General features: G+C 40.9%; 2 protein-coding genes across 4 annotated transcripts in view; one reads left to right on the top strand and one right to left on the bottom strand.

The window, feature by feature from the left end:
* Window positions 1-20,052, top strand: part of LOC132911512 (uronyl 2-sulfotransferase-like) — a 238,650-nt gene that overhangs the window by 2,883 nt on the left and 215,715 nt on the right. Inside the window, exon 7 of one of the 2 annotated variants that reach the window (XM_060968207.1) lies at window positions 24-959. The exons of the other annotated variant lie outside the window; for it this stretch is intronic. The gene's annotated coding sequence lies outside the window, so the exon portion shown is untranslated. Of the gene's footprint in view, window positions 1-23; window positions 960-20,052 lie in introns of those variants that run through there. 2 annotated transcript variants of the gene reach the window in all.
* On the bottom strand, window positions 738-14,665 carry LOC132911483 (obg-like ATPase 1). Of its 2 annotated transcripts, XM_060968136.1 has the most exons (11): window positions 14,530-14,665; window positions 12,603-12,784; window positions 6,240-6,300; window positions 4,643-4,770; window positions 4,131-4,306; window positions 3,471-3,548; window positions 3,296-3,393; window positions 3,014-3,154; window positions 1,707-1,803; window positions 1,518-1,640; window positions 738-1,389 (listed from the first exon to the last, which is right to left on the bottom strand). In XM_060968136.1, exons 2-11 carry the CDS (start codon window positions 12,781-12,783, stop codon window positions 1,279-1,281), a joined length of 1,194 nt encoding a protein of 397 aa, XP_060824119.1. In that variant the 5' UTR covers window position 12,784; window positions 14,530-14,665; the 3' UTR covers window positions 738-1,278. The 2 variants fall into 2 exon arrangements, with proteins under 2 accessions (XP_060824119.1, XP_060824120.1); XM_060968137.1 differs by lacking the exons at window positions 12,603-12,784; window positions 14,530-14,665 and adding an exon at window positions 7,023-7,626 and having other exon boundaries at window positions 6,240-6,303.

Here is a 20,052-nt window from a genome sequence, read left to right as displayed (position 1 = left end):
ACGAAATATCTAATTTTTTTCAGGATTTTAGTTCCTGTAAAATTAGAATACTGTACAGAAACAATATGCATCTCATTTGCTTAGAGTCGACTCCACTTGCTTAGTGAGAATTCCTAGAAAATATATGATATACGGGAGAAACTACTTTTCAATCTTCGTAGTGTATAATTTATTAATTTTTACATTTTTATTATAAATTTGTCGTAACAGTAGCAATAATTTATACGTTCTCCATATCAGCGTTACACTTATGTTTCTATAATAGCTGTTTTCAACGTGTAAACTACGTTAAAGTATCCTCGTTGTCTTTCGATGCACTGGTAGAAATTTCCTCTCTGATAATACTCATAGGGTAGATAACGATAGAAACTTTTATTGAGCAGTGATCATCGATTGAGAATAATCACAGCACGTACAAAAATTATGTCATGCGAAGTTCCAAATACGTAATTTTTGTTATCGTAATATACAATAATCTATAGTAATTCGTTTAAACTTGATATTAATTACATTTATTAGCATATAATTATAAGTATAAGAATCTAAGCCTTTTCCCCCTTTAAGCATGATATAAAGAGGATATTTCGTTGATATTCGGTACGTACGACGCAAAATACGATAAAATACCTATATTATAACTGGATTAGATAGTTATCTTTATAATTGTAATATTTTAAATGTACAAAGCAAGCGTCAAACACGATTTTACTATTCTCGAGGGAGGAGGTATTAGATGGTTATATTTTAAAGAAATATATTTAGAATAAATATGGAAATATACAAAGAAACATTAGAAAACGTACAATGATCGTGATTTGTGGTTTACTGATTATTCCGAGTGGTAGAAAGCAGCGTATTATATCATCAAGCTCATATCATTTATTTACATCTATTGTTGTTTAGAAATGCAAGTTACCGTCATTAAGATCTTGTATAAAATAAAAGAAAAGGTATATGTACTATCTATACGTAATTACCAACATTGATACGATAGAATTGACAAATAACCTTGATCGTATAAGCATAGGATATTTTATCTTTATAGCATAATAGAACATATAAAAATATCTATTTGAGTCAAATTCGAAATCTTGCTATAAAAACGTTACTATCGATACCAACTATGATATTATACGATCTTAAATTGAACGAAAAGTGAAATTAAGAAGTATCAGAAAGCGATTTTGATCTTTTCATGCGCAAATCGCGCGTGCAACAAAACATGGCGATCATGTTGATGTACAAATGAACGAGCAACAACATGAGTAAAACGTGCCATCACTTTTTCTTTGCATCCTTTAATCCGGCACCAGCGTTAAACTTGAAGAAAACGATGTCTCCGTCTTCGACGACGTAATTTCGTCCTTGTTGCCTATATTTTCCGGCGGCCTATAGTAAAAGGAAAAGAAAATGATTAATATAGCCACATTTACATATACGTATAATAGAACAGTTGGAAAATAAAAGCAACGAAAAGCATTCGATTGGTGTTAAATATCACACGGTACGATACTCACTTTTACCGCTGCTTCCGATCCTTCGTTTTTAAAATCGTCAAATTTCATGACTTCAGCCATGATGAATCCCTTCTCAAAATCTGTGTGAATCTTCCCAGCAGCTTGAGGTGCTTTTGTACCTTTCTGAAGTAACGAAAGATTCACGGATAAGATCACGAAAGAACATTGAAAAAGATCATTTTGATTTACCTGAATCGTCCATGCTTTCACTTCATCGTGTCCCGCTGTAAAGAAGTACTGTAGTTGCAACGCTTTGTATCCTTGAACGATAATCTTGTCAAGCGCGCTAAAAACGATTCGTAAGATGAGACAGCAAATTTTCAACTCGTATTAGAAAAAAGAAGGCGGGAGGGGAGGGGGGGCAGAAAAAAATGAATTCTTGGTTCAAAGAAGGGGTGGCCAAAAAACAGGACTGTGGAATATGATTGTCTCGAACCGAATATCGTCTAATGACAGGGTACAAGAAGGGAAGCCATCCTGTTCCGTGAGCCCGACGAACTTCGAGACTTCAGAGAATACACATAAAGCTGAACGACTTAATACCGCAATTTTATCACTCTAACTCTGTCCGAGATCTACTTCGGCGCCTTGGTTATCTGCGGTCTCGAAATAAAATCGCGGTATCTAGAAATCTTTCGTTTGTCCCCTGTGATTACCAAGAGAACCTACCTTATACGATCATTTCGAGGGATCGACAAAATTTGCCGAAGAATTTAGATTTCTAACCATCAATGCTAGATTATAGGTATCATTGGTAACGATTTTATATTTTCCACGCTAGCTATAATTATGCAATCCCCCTCGGTCCAAAATAATCGCAACATAAATTTATATAACGAACAAAATTTGTCCTTATCCAACTCATTATAGTTCTGTAGGTCGATTACTTTTATCGGTATAACATATAGTATGTTACAGTGTAACAATGTTGAAAACGTACGCGAACTTGATCGAGTTTACCGTGCATAACACGGGTTGAGTTTGTTCGCGAATGACCCACTAGCCAACTGAACCGGTTGATCCTCATTCCACTCGTCTCCCTGGTTATACCGGTGTGCCCGGGAGGATAGGAGGGGTTTTTATGCAATTTTGCAAGAATTTGAATAGCCGTTCGTAAAAATATAATGCGCCACAGTAAAGATGCCGCAGTTTTTATTGGTCACCCTACATGAAAGTAGGGCTAGTCTAGACGCTTAAACCGAGCCCTCCATTGTTATTACCATTAGTAGATAACCTGGTGCATAGCTAAATATGGGAACCTGACTTTCTTAGGTTTTAAAGCAAGCAGGGGAGGATTAGGCTTTACGAATTTTACGATTTTTACGTTCGTCCTTCTCCCTTCCTTTCACTCTCTCTCTCTTTTTCTTTTCTTTTAAATTCACGCAACACACTGCTTATTTTGGCGGTCGTTTCATTTGCAAGTATAAAGATAGTTTCGCGTTCATTTAAAAGTTACAGATAGAGCTATGTAACGAATTATAGACACTGTTACTCACCTAGTAACTTTGTTTTCTTCTTGATATTTCGCACGCTCTGCGTCATCCATATCGAAAAGTTTATTTTCGAAAGTTCCACTAAATGGGATTAAAATAGCTCCTGGATCGTTCTTATCAACCCATTCTTTGATTTTGATTAACCTGAAATTTACGTGTGAGTGTTTAGACATAAGAAAAATTGATATGTTAATTAATATATCAATGATCTACTGTAGTTTGTTTAAAGCGTTAAATAATGATAATATACATATAAATCTCAGATAATAAACGATATATACATACCATTTATTCTTCTTACGTATGTAATCCTTTTCGGACAGATTAACTAAATAAATGACTGGCTTTGACGTGAGGAATAAATATTTATTGAGAACCTCGATCTAAAAACACGAACGATCAGAATAACATCGAAATAGCATTAAAATTTTTCATTTGCAAAGCGATACGATTAACTTACGTCAGTAGCACTCCAGTCGGCAAACCTGATATGCCTCTTTTCATCCACCATTATACCTTTCACTTTCAATAACGTATCCTGCACAGAAAAGCACTCGATTATATCTGTAAGCGTTAGCTTTCTCCAACGGATTGTATTTTTTACCACTACCGTGCGAAAATACTGGATTCGAAAAAGATCAGTGTTCCGCTAACGATAATAGTCGGCCAGACGAGTAAGTTCGTAAGTAAGTACGCTACCAAGTGGAATAATCCCGAGATCGAACTCTGATTAGAGGATTGTACACTAACGAAACGCCTCTCTATTACTTTGACCGAGAGAGAAGACGAGGAGGTAGCTTGGAACTCTCGAAAAGTTTTAGCAAATTGCAAAGTCTAGAACGAGGGAAGAGATCGGAAATTGCCGTGGGTCAATCCACGGAAAGAGGGTAATTCGATTGATTCGTTCTAGGAAGCAGTGTACCGACCGCGCTCTCTTAATTTCCTCGGTAATTTCGTTCAGACTCTACGATATGCCTACATTTACAATGATTTCCTTCGTTTCTCAATCCGAACGTCAAAAGAGAACGAGTTTCTTTAAACGTCCTAATGTATTTCTTTCGATGTGCAGGGTTAACGACGTTAAAACGCATCAAATCTTCAAACATAAATTACTACTTACGTATTCAGGCTTTAGTTTCTTGTCGTTTCCTCGGACAACGAGCTTCTCCAACTTCTCCAGATGACCATTTAAAAACTCGATATCTTTCAACCGTAATTCCTCGCTAATTATCTCGAGATCTCTCACGGGATTCACGTCTCCTTCCACGTGAGTAACGTCGTCGTCGTCGAACGCTCCTACGTCACGCATCGTCGAAAATACGATATTAATTCGCTTAGTTTCGGAAATTTATTTTCTCGAATCGATGCAGTTCTATGAAAACTGTTAACGAAACTTGGCGTCTATAAGCTACTCGTGCGTGTTGCGAGATAAAACTCGTGTCCATGATTGCATGTGCAATGCACGGAAGGAGCAAACACGATGATAAACTAATCTCTCGATCTCATCGGCAACGCTACCTTCCCTTTAACGTAATCGATTTTATCAGTTATTGTTCATCTGGGACAGCAACGTCGTCGCTTGCTCCTATATAAAGAGTTTCGTATCGAATCGAACGTTTATGCTAGACTTACGGCAAAGATGAAAAATCCCATCGCAAGCGTTGATGTGCGATAAGAAATTGTTTCCCAGGCCTTGTCCCTCCGCGGCACCTTTGACCAAGCCAGCAATATCCACGACATTTAAGAAAGCTGGAACTTTGCTGAAACCGTAAATAAGGACGCGTTTTATCGCGATTCTCGATTCGTTCAAGAAGCAAAAGTCGCGAACTCTGTTGAGTTGACTCTGTCTCAAGAGATCGAACTTTGGAGGGTGGTTTCAGCCTTCGAACCTGAGTCACCGTGGCTAAAAGATACACGTATATATATATCTACTATTTTCGGCTGTTCCTCGTGCCTACAAAGTTTCATCCAAATCGGAGCCGGGAGCATTCGCGACTTTTTCTTGTAAGTACGAATAGAATACGACTGATGATGTATTTACACTGTAACATGCACGCGCCTAGAATTTAAACGAGGGTGTCGCAGTGACAACGAGCTGTATTTAAATGCTAATGCAAGTAGCATCATTAAACAATTAGCCTTTGAAGAGAGGCGTTAGTAAAATGAGCAAGAAGGGGAGTGCCATGTTAGGTGGCTTTCATTAGGGATCGTTGAATCATCTGACACGTGACAGCCATTCGGACTTTGCAGTGTCGTTGGCCGTTGGAGACAGTGTTTCGGTGTTGGGTGCCATGGGTGACCAGGATGGAAGACACGCTCTTTGATCTAACACGGTAGCGAGTTTTAATCTCTTCAAATTAGTTGAATTCCAAGGAAAGCACGTGTCGCAAAGCAAACTCGATTCGTCTTTCACTCGATAATTTTTCGTTACTTCGTTATACTTTGAAGTTCATCGATTCTATGCCGCTCCCTCCCTCCCTCCCTCTCTCTCTCTCTCTTTCTCTTTTGCGCTCTGCCATGGTTAAGTTTAACTGTTTACCAGCGACAACAGCGTCGAAGAATATTTTACCGTGAACCGAACATACGCTTTGCTTTCCAATCTTCCTGCTGCTCTGTACATTCAATCTCGTCGTGTGAACGAGCCAGCGTGATAACGCGAGGCACGGTAAACACGGCTTTCATCGACAAGTTGATGCATACCACAGCACGTATAGCGGTTTCTATGTGTTTCGGTGGAACTTTCATCGCGTTTGATTAGTTTCGAGTGTCACGTGAAATTTTAATTAATCTTTTCTAGCCCCTCCTCGGAGGGCATACATTGATCTTTCTAACGCAAAATAATCCAGTCAATATCGCATATAAATTTAAGTTTTAGAAATATCTAACGAAATGTTATCTTAAATAATAGTATGCCACAAGCGAGTAAAAGAAAAACGTACGCGAAGTCGGCTGATATTCAACGTGAGTTATACGTCGCGTAGACGAATTTTGTCGAATCTGCATTGCAGATCACGTACCGCTTTCTCTCCTCCCTATCCCTGCCTTGTGAAAATAGAAGCAAAGGAGTATGGAAATGTCAATGGTTATTCCAACTCGTTTCCCATTGCGAGGGCACATTTTCTGGTAGACTCGTCACTTTTGTTCAATAATACAGTAACGCGTATCATATATTTGTCGTTACGATCGAACAATATTTTCACCGGTATGTAGTAGCAGGTTTGATACGTACCTAGCTGGCTTAAAATATTCGCACAGGTAATCGAATCTTGCGTCAGGAACGGGTACGCGACGTGCTGAAAGATAAAATCTAGTTAGACGACAAATACCGTCAATTTTTCTTAACAAATAACACGCGTCATCGTATATTCACACGGGGAATAAAGAAATAATAGGATATTGGAAAAAGATGTTCCAGTCAGACAGTAGATTATCTATACGTTGTTTATTGTCTATTTACAAATTGTTTATTAGACTGAGATATAAAGTTTTATAATAATATTTGGATACGATTAAAGTACAAAATATTTAATTTATTCGTCCTATGATTCGTCGTCGAGATTCGATAAATTGTGTAATAGAAAATAACAGGACATATTATCTATTCACATTGTGTTTATCGGTTTTCCATCATCGGGATCGGCTAAAATTTGTGTCGGTGATGTTCGACGAAACGAAATTGAAGTAGACTTAGGTAAATATATACGGGATAACATAGACAATTGTCCAGTGAATCTGTAAGTAGGATTATTACCCTGATTTTTATATACAGGTGCATGTATGAAAGGGTTTATCCTTTTCTTCATCGTTCGGGTCGCTGCTTTGATAATCATTTCACGACTGTACATTCTTCTGCTAATTGTTTTGTACAACTCAGTTTCTTTTAAATCGCAACGTGTGTTACGAGCCTTTAAGTATACACCGATGTAAACGGCGGCGGTAGCCGAAGGCGATAAACCTGGTAATTTCGGCCGATCTACGCTGATTTCGTTTACAGCTTTGATTATTAACTTGCAAACCGTTTGTTCCAAGAAACCAACATTTGGCAGAGATTTTACGTCGATCGTTGGCATCGTATATAAAAATTTCATTTGAACGTTCGCGTATTTATCGGGTTGCGCGATAAATTTATCGCGGCAATCTTCCGTACAGAACAGGTATAGATTGTCTTTGTACAAAACTGCTGTAACTATTTTGCCAGGTACAAGTTTGCGACTTGGTAATCCATCGAAGTACGTTACTAGGCAAAATCCTCTGACTTGCAACCGTCTAGCCCAACACGAATGTTGCAAGTCGATCGTTTCGGTTAAAATTCGCGGACGATCTGCCGGTGGATACGAATTGTTCGCTGGTGGAAGATATTTTTGTGGGTTTTGAATAAATTCATCGGTATGTTGCGGACAAATCCAGTAGAAGTGTTCCCTAAACTGAATCGTGCCTCGATGATCCGGAGGTCCTGAAGTCTTCATCGTGTTCTCGTAGTACAAGCAAAGAGGACAATAGGACTCGAACCGGCTTTGTCGCCTCCTAAATTCGTACGGCGAGACGCTCATATATTTCAAGCTGTGAATTTTATCGTAATCACTTTCACGAAAGTACGATCTGATGATCGTGTATCTGGAACATACGCGTCGATCAGCTTGGCTCCACACGTACCACATACATTTAGTCGCGTCTAATTCTATTACGTTCTGAGTGAAACTTTTTAACCAAGTTCGAAAGTGTCCCTGATCGACTTCCCAAACGGCATAACGATGAGATAAAAAGCTACTCGAGAAGCTAGGTGGTTTTATCGTTCGATCGTCGGATGCGCGAGACGAACGGTCGAGACAAAAAGCTAGATTCGCTTTCAGGTCGAGAGTGATCATTGGTTGAAGACCTAGAAACGTCAGTTGCTCGTATTCTTTGCGGTTTAAGGGAAAACCATCGAGCACGAAACCTTGAGAAATCACGTTAGGATCGATGGAATACATTTCAACGGCACGGTTTACGCATTCCGTTGGAACCGTTCGACCTGCACGAAGCGAAGATTCCGTCGATCGCGCCCACTCTGTCCAAGGAAAATATTTGACGATGTAACGTAGAGCGGCTCCTCGCGTTATCACTTTCACGCCATATTTGTTGGCAAATCGTTGTGCAAGAGTCGTTTTCCCGCATTTCGGTGGGCCAATGATAGAGAGCCGGAATGGAATAATAGGTGCGCAAGAATCTCGTTCGAGATATTCGAACGGACTGTCTAAAAATGCGGTCTGCGCGTCTTTGCCGCCGAAGAAGTAGACGAATTGTCTGTGTATGACGGGATAAATCTCCTGCACAGATTCCAGTGGCAGAAACATTTGCAGAGGAACGTTATTTTGACGCAACTGCACGGGACACCAGCGGCCAAAGGAACTTGAAAGATAATAGCCGCAATCAAGCAGAGTGTCGGCTGTTTCAAGATCGATGGTATAGATCTTCTCCAGGATAGAGATATCTCGACGAACGTAAGGCTCGAGAATTCTCATAATTCGCAGTAAAACGTCTTTTACATCTGCTTCGGCATCCATTACGATATACGGTATCGATTCATTTTCTAGAAGGCTCCGAATAGCAGCTATCTTTTGAGAGTCGGTTTCATACTTGCTGAAAAATTCCTGCTCGATTCTTCGTCTCGCTGTTTCCAAATCTTCCCAGTCGGTGAACAGCACAGGCTCAGGATTCTCTCGATACCACGTTTCTTCTAATTCAAACCTTCTCACTTCCATCTCTTCCAAATCCGTATCATCGCTCAGCGTGTATTCCTCCACGAGTATGTCGTCTTCGTTCTTGTATTCGTGCTCCGCGTTGTCATCTTCTTCCCCGATATATTCTTGACTGATCATCTCACGCAGCATCTTTTTCATCCAAATATCTCGATCTCTTCGATAATCCTTGACCTGCGTATCGTATCGTAATTGTTCGATACGTTTCTTCTCTTCCAAATTTTGTTCCCACGACGCGAGTAATTTCGGTATTACTCTGTCCGATACCGTCTCTCTACCGCAACGAAGTTCTATTATTATCTCGGGCACCGTGTACTCTCTTACAGCAGTTTCCACGTCTTGCGGACAACTTGGAAACTGATCGAACACTGCACCGGGTTCGCTGTAAAGTCCTTCGAAAAATCGCGATAAACATTCGTCGTGCATTCTTTCCGGAAGAAGCACACTACCGTCTCTCCAATAACTTCGAATAAATGTCAGAATTGTATCAGAGTCGCTGTTGTATCTCTCGTCGCTCAGATCTGCTGGCAATTCTACCTCATTGGGAAGTTCGTTTGACAAAACAAGAACGTCTCTGTGGGATAATGGTCGCATTCCACGGGATCCCATATACGCAGTGAAACAATTAAAGTAATCTATATGAAGCAGACCATATTCTCGAGATATCGCGTCTGACAACGTGCTTTTCCCACTTCCTGATGGACCAATGATACTCATACGAAGGGGTGGAATTAAAGATAAAGGCCTTTTCAATGGAAGACCCAATTTTTGCGGGCCACGTAAAAATTCCTCGAGAGCTGTGACACTAGATAGATGGTATATCTTATCCATAAAAATAGCGCTGAACTCTTCTTTGCCTTTCCAGAATATATTATATCTTAATAACGCTACTGGACAGTAGTAATTAGTGTCTCCAAAGCGACGATTATCTTCCTTAGAAGGTAATTCCGCCGTTTCCCTTTCACCTTCCCTTTCTTCTTCTTCTTCCTCGATATTTTCCGTATCATCGGTCATACCGATATATTCTGCAAGATCTTTTTCTCTTTCCTTCTCCTCGTCAGTCATAACTCTTGCTTTATCCATGTAACGATCCTTAATTCGATCCATGACGTATTTCGAGACATCGGTGATTTTACCAACGTCGCAGGTAATAAGATTTCTACAAGTATCCATCGCTCTTTCTCGTATCGTTTCCCAATCCGATTCAAACCTCTGAATGTGTCTAATATACTCGACCAGACCTTGCACATCTTCCTCGCCCCCTTCATCTCCAAGGTCTTCGAAGCTTTCTTCGAATTGCTCATCCTTTTCGATGCCACGAATTTTGCGCCATTTTGATATCAAATAATCGTAAGGATCCTGGTCGAACAAAAGAATCGCATCCTCGAAGATAATCTCCGAATCTTCGACGATTGTTTTCCAAGAATCGATATTGGGATACATACCATCTACGATGTAACCTCCGTCTCTCCATGTTTCAATATCGATTTCTTCTCTCGGCACGCTCCGTATAGCTTCCACAATCGCATGATCCGACGAATAAATATACGAGTTAACGTTGGCCGAAGATTTTCCGATTTCCTTCGCGTTTATTATCGTACCTTTTAACGCTCGTGCCAATTCGTCGCAGAGATCAGATTTGCCAGAATAGTCAGGTCCAAATACTACGATTTTACAGGTTGGGCGGGGAGACAGAGGAGAAATAAAAGTTCTTGGATTTTCGATAAACAAATCAGCAGCCTCGTTCGACGAAAGAAAGAAGACTTTGTTCATAAATCGAACTGCGTGTTTCGCTAATCCTTCCGCTGTCCTTCCCTTTGTTAATTCGACGGGACAAAGAAAATTCCAGGACGACAGTCTCCAAGGGAATAGAGGCGAAACGGTTTCTCTGTTTCTCAGGTCTTGAAACGCTTCTTCGTTCGACTTATCTTCAAATTCGTCGCCAGTTACGGGTATCACTGGCGATTCACCCTCGAATTCTAACGCAGCGTGATCCGCGAATCTTCGTGGAAGAATTACACGCGGCACTGGCAATGTGCGCATCCGTGAGATAAAAATTTGAAACATTAGCGATACAGGTGTACGACCATCCACGCGAATTATGTTCTGTGGGTTGTACAGCAAGATCCATTTCTCGATCGTGGGCAGTGCCAGACGTTTGTACATTGCACATTGCGATTCTACGTTGGATCTGCCGTCAGAAGGTCGTTTCAGTAAGTATTTCCCCTGGTTCTCGTCTAAAACTCGTTCTTCCTTCGTCAACTCTTGATACAATTCGAAGGAAACGTTCATGTTATTCTGCATTTTGTTATGAGAAAATAACATCTCGATATGTCTGCTCATACCAGCGAAACTCGTGTCTACGGTGCGACCAGTTGTCGGATCTATACGAAAATGTGCACGCTTTGTCGTCGTGTCCGCGTCAGGACACATTACGTAAATGATTATCGATGGTTTTATGGGCCACGTTGCGAAAATATCTTCGATCTGACTTGAAATAAAATGTTCGTAACGTGGATTTTCCAATACGATACATACTTGATTCTTTGCCTTCTGATCGCGAGAAGTCGAAATATCTTTGCTATTATCCGATACATCGTGATGTTTGATCGGTTCTTCGTTCGCTGTATTACAGGTTCTAGGAACCGACGTGTTAAAAACCTTCATAAAATTCTCGTCATTTTCTGGATCCAGCTTCTCGGTGGAAATATTTGGGTAAGAAGAATAATCGAGCGTCTCGTTTGGAATTAACGGCAATCCTTCTACAACGTACCCTTTGTGAAACACGTCCCTTTTATTGAGACGACTCGCTATCAAATTCATGATAATTTCTGGACCTAAACATTCACCTGTTTTCAACACGTCTGCCATGAATTTACCTTTTTCGCTGTTTTGCTGGATTTCCTGTTTCATAAGCGACAACGGAGAAATCAAAATGCAATTCCAAGAGTCCGCGATCATGGTCGCAAGTTTCGTAGTGTTCAAATCAGGTTTTCCCAGAACGACGAAACAAGTTGGTTCGCTTGCCAGATATTTGTTTCTCGCTTCGGTTTCGTCATAGGGATCGCGAATCTCGTGAGGTTCTTGAGAAGGTTCAAAGTGTGCCCGGACATTTCCATACTCTCTGGACTCGCATTTGGCGGGAAATCTAGTAAATGGATTCGTATCTTCGTGGAAGACGTAGTAAGAGTTAGCTTTTGGATACACACATCGATGAGCTTCGGGCCAGGAAGGAGAATACTTCTGGCGAGGATATCCTTTGATGAATCGGAAGAAACTCTTTTTTATAATAAACGATGAATCTGCGTAAAACTTCTCGTGCTCATCTTCCTCTTCTTCTTTTATCTTGGGACGCGATGTTTTATCACACATCGTTGGATATATATCATGTTTAGGTTACTATATAAATCTTTTACACAGAGTTGCGAACAAACGACATGCGATTTAATATCAGGTTAAATATTTGCAGCGGCAGACGCGAAGTACGATTAAAGTTATTAGGTCGGAGCATCTAAAAAATGTTGCTTTGTATAGTAAAAATTGAATTAAATTTCAATTCGATTATATCATGCGCTGTACAAGAGATTTTCTATGACGTACAACACGATATCGCTATTACGATTATTAGACTGCGAATGTATATGCAATCATGGATGAAATTTAAAGGTAAAGTTAATATAATACAGAAAGATACAGAAAATTTCCTAAGCGAAGTGCTCGTTGTAACTTTTAGTAAGCGAAACGAGTCTCCATTTCTTTACTTTCTTTTTGTACCTTACTTGCAGAAATATAAATTTGCACAGCAATCCGCAGTCTATGATAAACATGCATAATAAAAAGGTATGAATACTTATTTTCATTGGGATCGATGGTGCAGAAGGGGAAGTTCTCAGCAGCAGCCTGGCTTTTCGTGAGAACGTTGAAGAAGGTTGATTTTCCTACGTTAGGTATGCCTACTATACCAACTTTCAAATTGGTACCTACGCGGCCAATAAGCGGCTTCCTTTCAGGTTCTTCGATTTTCTTTGGCGCCATTCTATGACAGAAATATAAATCTATCGTCATTGCACACATTCGTACGAAACCGTATCGCGATTTCAAGAATCCAACCACCGATTAGAAGCAAATGTTGTAACACGTTTGTCGAAGGTTCGGTTCGATTCGAAAAGTTCCATTCATTTCCACAGCGACGCTATTCGCTTCACAATGGCCAGGTTTACCGATTCGTCTTTGTCTACGTACTAACGCAGCATGCAAAAATGACCGCGTCTGCATATTTATAGGGAGAGAGGGGGCTGATATATCAGTTTGCATGAACAGAAATGAAAATGATCCAACATCGGCCACGCCCTTGTTCCTCCAACCCTCGGAATCTTTAACAGTCCACCATGTTTCACCTACCTATGCACGCAGTGCCCCCCGGCCTCTTGATACTTCGAACAGAATCAAGGCACGGCGGACAGAGCTGAGTAGAATGAAGCAAGAGAGCAGAGTCGAGAGAGTCGGCTTCTCAAACATCGGGTCGCTTTCGAGCGCTCGGGGTGACTAATTATATTAATGCGGACGGCACATCAAGCGATTGCTGTATTTACCGCAAGATTGCCCCCCTTCTTTCTTTTCATCCTTCGCTCGCTGTACAACGGGGCCCGCGCCATATCAAAAGGATGAAACAGGTACGAGACGCCTACGGGAGGCGAAGGGAGAGAGCCGGGGAAGGCCAAGGGAAGCAAAGGGAGGCGAACGAAAGTGCGGAGAAGCGAATTCGACGAGAAAGAAGAAGGGACGAGGTGGATTCTCCTGAGCAAAGATGCGAGGGAGGAGGAATACGTCGGGTAAGGGGACCGACGATTACTGGGCACCAAAGCCGCGAATCACCGGCATCACGCCGGGAATCTGCAACCGCGCCTTAGGCCGCCAATCCGCCACCGACTTTGCGATTCCTCTTCCTCTGTCTCGTCTTTCCGATCCCTCTCTCTACCCTTCCTTTCTCGTTCCTTTTCACACGATCAGCCATCCCGACTGGCTTTCCTCTTCCTCTCCGTCTATCCCCGAAACTATCTACTCTCTCGAACAGTTTAACTCGAAACCGCGCCACCTCCAACCGTTCTTCATCACGGTACCCACGAAATTTGCAGATTACGATAATGGAAGAGAAGAAAGGACCCGCCCGCGATGCTACTCAACAGTCGCTCTGGCGCCGTGGTATCACCGTCGCCTCTGCTTTTACGACATTGTCTCGCCTCCGCTTTATCGATCACTTCTTCCACCTCTTCTACCTTTACCTCGATAGAAATATAGCAATACATTATTAAAGGCGATAGTTTCTCGAGTTAGAACGAATCGAGTGAAACGTACGTGATATAAATTTTGAAATTTGAAATTCGAAAAAGGCGCCAATCTTTAGTACCGTATCGGTTGGATTGGGGGTGCTTCGAGCTTTAGGTGTATTGTACAGTGCTGCCGCGTAGCACTAGATACTCGAACCAAACGCAAGATGCACACCAGATCTTAACCTTACTTTAGAAGAAGAGCGAGTTATTTATAGATTGCTAACTTTAACAATTTCCAGTTATTTGTTTTTTAACATTCTTACAGTATGCTCGAGTCGTTCGTTCGTACGTAAGAGCCACGTGTATGTTTCTATCAGCACAACAAACGTTGCATCATTTTTGCATGCACGTACGTTACCTGCTTCTGTGGAAATTATATGAAAATCTACGAGAATAACGCTGTTCTCTGCCGCTACGGAGATGATTAGATAATTAAGTATCGATTAAATACCTCGAGTATTTTTCGTATTCTTCCTAGGTAAATATCACTGCACAACGCGTGGCAAAGATAGGAACACAGCACTGCACTGTCGTCGACGTCACACGTTCGACCGGCCTTTAGTAGTGAAACAGGTATCTATATTACCAGCCGAGAGTTTTGTCGATTGGATAAAAGAAGATTAAATAAAGGAAGAAGGGACAACGAAGCTACAAATTAAAATAAAAAAATGAGCAATCAAGTACGCTTTGAATTATAGCTCGAACAATAGTATCGTATTCCTTTCATTTGTTTTTTTCCATTATTATATACTATTATCCGCTGTTTTGATATTTAATTACTTCTTGCTATTTCTGAAACGATTTCTTCGTTCGTTTCAATGATCTGTTCCTGAAGTATCTATTCGCAAACGAGTTCATTATAATTCTAGGAATAGCTTTGTGGAATGAAACGCTACCTTTAATCCGTGGGAGAAAAAGGGGCCATCAGAGGGGGTTGATTGCAATGCTTTCGTGGAAACCATAAACACGCACGCTCCTCCCCAAACAAATGTGCAAAACCACTTCAACGTTAAAAAATACTCGTGATTGAAATCATAGCGTAAAACTGTGATTTCGTCCAAGCGGAATTAAAGCTCCTTTTAAACCCTATCGTTGATGCAACTAACACTGCAAACGCCATAGTTTATTCTTCGCTTTCACGAGTTCGACAATTTTCTAACGTCAACTCAGTTGTGATTCGTTACGTAACGCAACATCCATGCAAAGAGGAGCGTTGTGCTCCGAAAGACGAGCGCGATTATTGGAGTCTAATTCGACGGTGTGCGTATGTGATGGGAACGCACGCCGTTGATCACCGGAGGGCCGTAATTCGAAGGATAATATTAAGATTGCCTCGGAATGGAGAAAAAAGGATAACCGAGTATGCAGATGTGTGCGTGTATGCGTGCCTTTATGTCTGGCGCCGTGAGACTGGATGAGGGAAGGATGCGACGATCGTTGACACCGACATTGTATTTCAACGAGAACTTTGTTTCTTACCTCAGAAAGGAAAATGATTGTTACGCATAAAGAGTTTTCCTCGTGCTCTCTTAATTTCCAAAATTGCTTAATTCGCTTTAATTGCAAGAACGCATAACGTTCACCGTGGAAGCCGAACGTATTATGTAATTTGCATAAGTTGGTGAGATTTCAATTACGCCACAGACATATTTCTTGCGAGCACGATATTGCGTTAACTGATGTTTCATTTGGCGAACAGATTTCTAACATTGTGTCGACCTTGTGCCGTATGATTATTTCAATTATTTTATTACGAACCGTATCAATCTCGGCCCATATAATGCATATAATCAGAAGGCTATTATTCCACGAGCGCACGGCTGGCGGAAAGGACCTTTCTCCTACCTCTGTTCGGCCCCGTAGTCCGTACCATCTCAACTCGCTCGTTTTCGTGATATTGTAATTTGAAGACCGCAAACTCGCTGACGTCACTGGTGCACTGGAGCATCTTGCCAGCGTAGCGCACGATCGAACCTCTTCTTCCTTCTGCCCTTTCTTATTGCTTCGACAATTTCGATGAAAAGCATATTAAAGCCCGGCGAATTATAGGAATTTCGGCAGATTAGATATGCGCCGAATTGAAGGATTGCGTTACTAATTCCGGCGAAAACGCCGACGCGCTGCTCGTTGCTTCAAGATTTATTTGACCACGATGCACCACCGGGTTGCAACCAACGAATAATCTTATTAGTTGCGACGTAGTTGCGTAAGAAATTTTGTATCCGAATCATGTTCGCGTTAAACCATGTTCCGGAAGACGCAAATACGAAGAAAGCGAATTCTAACTTGTTGGAACCGCAATACCTGGCCATTGAATCAGAACCATTCGGAGCATTCAATATTTATTAGCTTTTTAGTCGATCGAGAGGTACGAGCAAATGTAAATGGCAAAGTTACGAAGCAGACGGCAAAGAAATGTAATAAAATCTGTACTACGGTAAATAAAAAGTAACTTGCTCGTTCGAAGCAGCGGTCGAAGCAGCGATCGAAGCGGCAGTCTCTCGAAGAAAGGGAAAAGATTGAAGAAAGAAAGGGCATTTAATATCTGTTCAAATAGTACACACCTTACGGACTGTCAATTACTTAAAAGCGATTGCACACCGTAATATTCGAGCAAGTCAGTCGTTTGGTCGCGGCGTTCTCGAATATACCGAGTGTTTTTATTACTAGAAAAAATAGAAGACGGACCGTAAATGGAGCACCGAATAACAGGGTGCGAGAAATAAGAACAGAGTTTGCATTGGTAGATAATAAATGTAGAAAACGATCGTTTAATGAGAAACATGCAGGACTCGTCTTTACGAGGAAATAACATCGAAACTATCGAGCGTGGGCCAATTAGACGGCGCATAAAATTTTTGTTTCGTATCCCGCTATAATACGCGCACTGCAATCACCGTTAAAGATGACTTAATCGACGTCTACGTTAATTGATATCCTTATTTAACATTCCAAACTAGAAAAGTAGGTGCATGAAACTGCCAATTAACTTTAAATTCGACGTTCATATTCTCGAGTTTCTCGCCTCCGTCGTATCGGTATTGGAAACGAGGTAGAGAGAAAAGACATTTATAAGATGATTTATGGCAAGAAGCGAGTAACTGTCGACAGGCATGATAATCTCTATGATATAGGAAGGTCGTAAAATCGGTCAAATGTCAAACTTTACACGCGCATGGTATTTGAACAAGTAAATTGATACGTAATTGGTACGAAACTTTAATTGTTAGATCTACCGAGTGCATTGACGCTTTCTGAACCATGATAATTACAGACATAAAATTATTAAAGCGTAACGATAAGCAACTGGAAAATTATCCCATTTTGTTTTACGCGGCACGTATTATATGTATAAAATGGTAATTTCACTTTTAACTTGATTTAGGTCCGATGGAAAGCTTTTGGTGTACCTATCATTGTACACGTCATCGCACATGATGCTTCAAGAATCATGCGTATAAGTGGATTCAATAACTCGATATTAACCAGCGACTTGGTCCACTTAACGCGAATAAAATTGAAAAAAATGTTGCTGGAAGATAACGATGTTGTAATAACTTCCCAGCAAGTCGGATAAACGCTAGAAACGGTTCATTGGCTGCATTACGAGCTCATAAAATACGATGCTGCTTCCACGTTGCATCCGCTGTTTCATGTTTTTACGAGGCAAATTGAAGATTATAGAATGACCGCTCTCGCTTTTCTCAGCTGTTGCTGCATCGTTTAGGAGCATTATAACTCGCCGTTTCCTTTCTTCTTTTGCATAACCATATTCGGGACACGACTGACCGTAGGAAAAGGGAAATTACGCAGGAAGATACGGAGCGATTAGAAAGAATTTCTTAGGTAACGAGTCGTCGGAGATTGTCTAAAAAATGTTAGAATCGTGGAAATACTTTGCCTCCGACAACTCTTTCGTTAAGAAGTAACGTTATCTTCTAATTTAGGATACGTTGCTGTGCTTTTATGCTTTCGGGGAGGAAGGAAACGCGAAATAAAATCGAAAAACAGCACGTTAATGTGGAAATCATTGGATTTTTATCCTAGGAAACTTTCAAATTATACACGTTCAGGATGAAACAGATTATAAACACTGTATCGAGATAGACTAGAAGAACATCCCTAATAACTAATTGCATAGGGGCGTAAAGAAGCCTTGATAATTCTTCGAGCATGTAGCCACGCAATTAAGGTGTAACGTTTCGAAGTTCTGGTCGTAAACAACACGGGCAAAGTAGCGGAACCTCCGAGGCTCGGTTCCGCCCGTCAATTGTTACCAATTGTTACCAATCAGAGTAATACGTGTCATTATAGCGAGAAGGTTAGCAGCAATACGCACAACGATCATTCTGTCATGTACCTACACAACAGATTGCCCCGACAACAATATTAATTTGGATAATTATCAACGGGTAATCACGTTGTTCGCATTCTACACGCGTCAACTCGAATCAACGAATACGTTCTACGATTTCATTAATTATTTTTTGTCGATGTTTCGCTCATCGAAGTATCACGAACGATCGCCATATCGTGTTAATAGTTACGCGGTAAACGAGTGTGATACGTTGCTTTGTCCCACCGGCAACGTAGATATAATAATATCCTACACCTGTGGGATTAATCGATAAGGTGTTAATAATATCTCAAGGCTGTTGATGCTATTAATTAGAACAAACTATAAAAATATTATCTCGCGTTATTATAACGCGCGTAAATCGTATACACCTGTTATTATATCTGGACGCGCGCAATGATTAAAATTAATTAGTGAGACACAGAGAAAATTCGTTTCTTAACACGCTTTTAACTGTCGCTGTTCAACGGACAATTTGTTGAAAATTAATTAACACAACGCATACGATGGTGCAACAGTGAGTTTTACAGCGCAGAAATCCGGTGTTTCAGTCTGCCAACGTGTTCTCCGCCTATCGTTGTTTCGAGATTTTCTAGATACTTGATCTACTCTCTTGCCGTTGCGTAGTTTCACAAACTGATTCCTGCAGATCCGTTGCAAATTCGCGCGAACGGTGTCTGCGATTCTTTTGGGATAATCGACAATTTCCAACGTTTGAATTAATCGGAGCGACGATATTTGTTTTACGCTCTGTCAGCTAACTTATTAAAGAGCAGTATACGCACACACGGTATATATCGTAATGTTATAAATTCCTTTGAATGTTTCCAGAAAAGAAATAAGAAGAAGAAACAGAAATTTCTATAGTTACGAAATTCCAAATTAATGGAGACGAAACAATTTCAGATAGTAACATTTATAAGTAACATTATTCGTGTAATTTAATTTGGACAGAAATGAAAGAAGGTAGAGGATCGATAAAGGAAAGAAATGATTTTACCCAAGAGTTGACTCGTCCCGATGAGTTAAACGGGTTAAAAGAAAGCGACATATTTGACGCTACGTAACATCTTCGACATTGGTAGGCATCGCGCGCGTTCGCGATGTTACAGTTTTGTTGCTTGTGCATCGTTCCGCGAGTATTACGCGAGAATGAAGATGAGGCATCGATCTTTGATTTTGCATAGCTGGAACGATCCGGTCTGATTGGAGCACGGGCTGAGCTGTTTTAACCAGTGAACAGCAGCGGATCAAAAACGATTCGAAAGTCGCGATGTATCGCGCTGCTTGTACAGCTATAAGAAGAAGTAGTAGTAGAAGAAGAAGAAGAAGAAGAAGAAAACCAACGCGTTCGTGCATCGCGTGGCAGAAACTGAACCAACCAGTGGCCACGCCTCCTTAGACAGCCGCCAGCCAACAATTAAGATTTGATCGACAAAAATGGTTGAGGCAAAATGGCGCTGGCCACTGAATACGTAATGCTCATGGACGAGACTGGCCGACCTGCTGGCGGAACCGGCACAACACGTGCTTCCTTGCATCCGGACTGCAGTCAGACTCGCGTTTATGATTAGAGGGTAACTCTGTAACTTACAACGACTATCGTGCCTCGGTACA

The sequence above is a fragment of the Bombus pascuorum genome, chromosome 10 (assembly GCF_905332965.1).
Source record: "Bombus pascuorum chromosome 10, iyBomPasc1.1, whole genome shotgun sequence".
Classification (NCBI taxonomy): Eukaryota; Metazoa; Arthropoda; class Insecta; order Hymenoptera; family Apidae; genus Bombus; species Bombus pascuorum.
The sequence above is the reverse complement of the archived record's forward strand: the minus strand, read 5'-3'. Positions and strand labels throughout refer to the sequence as shown.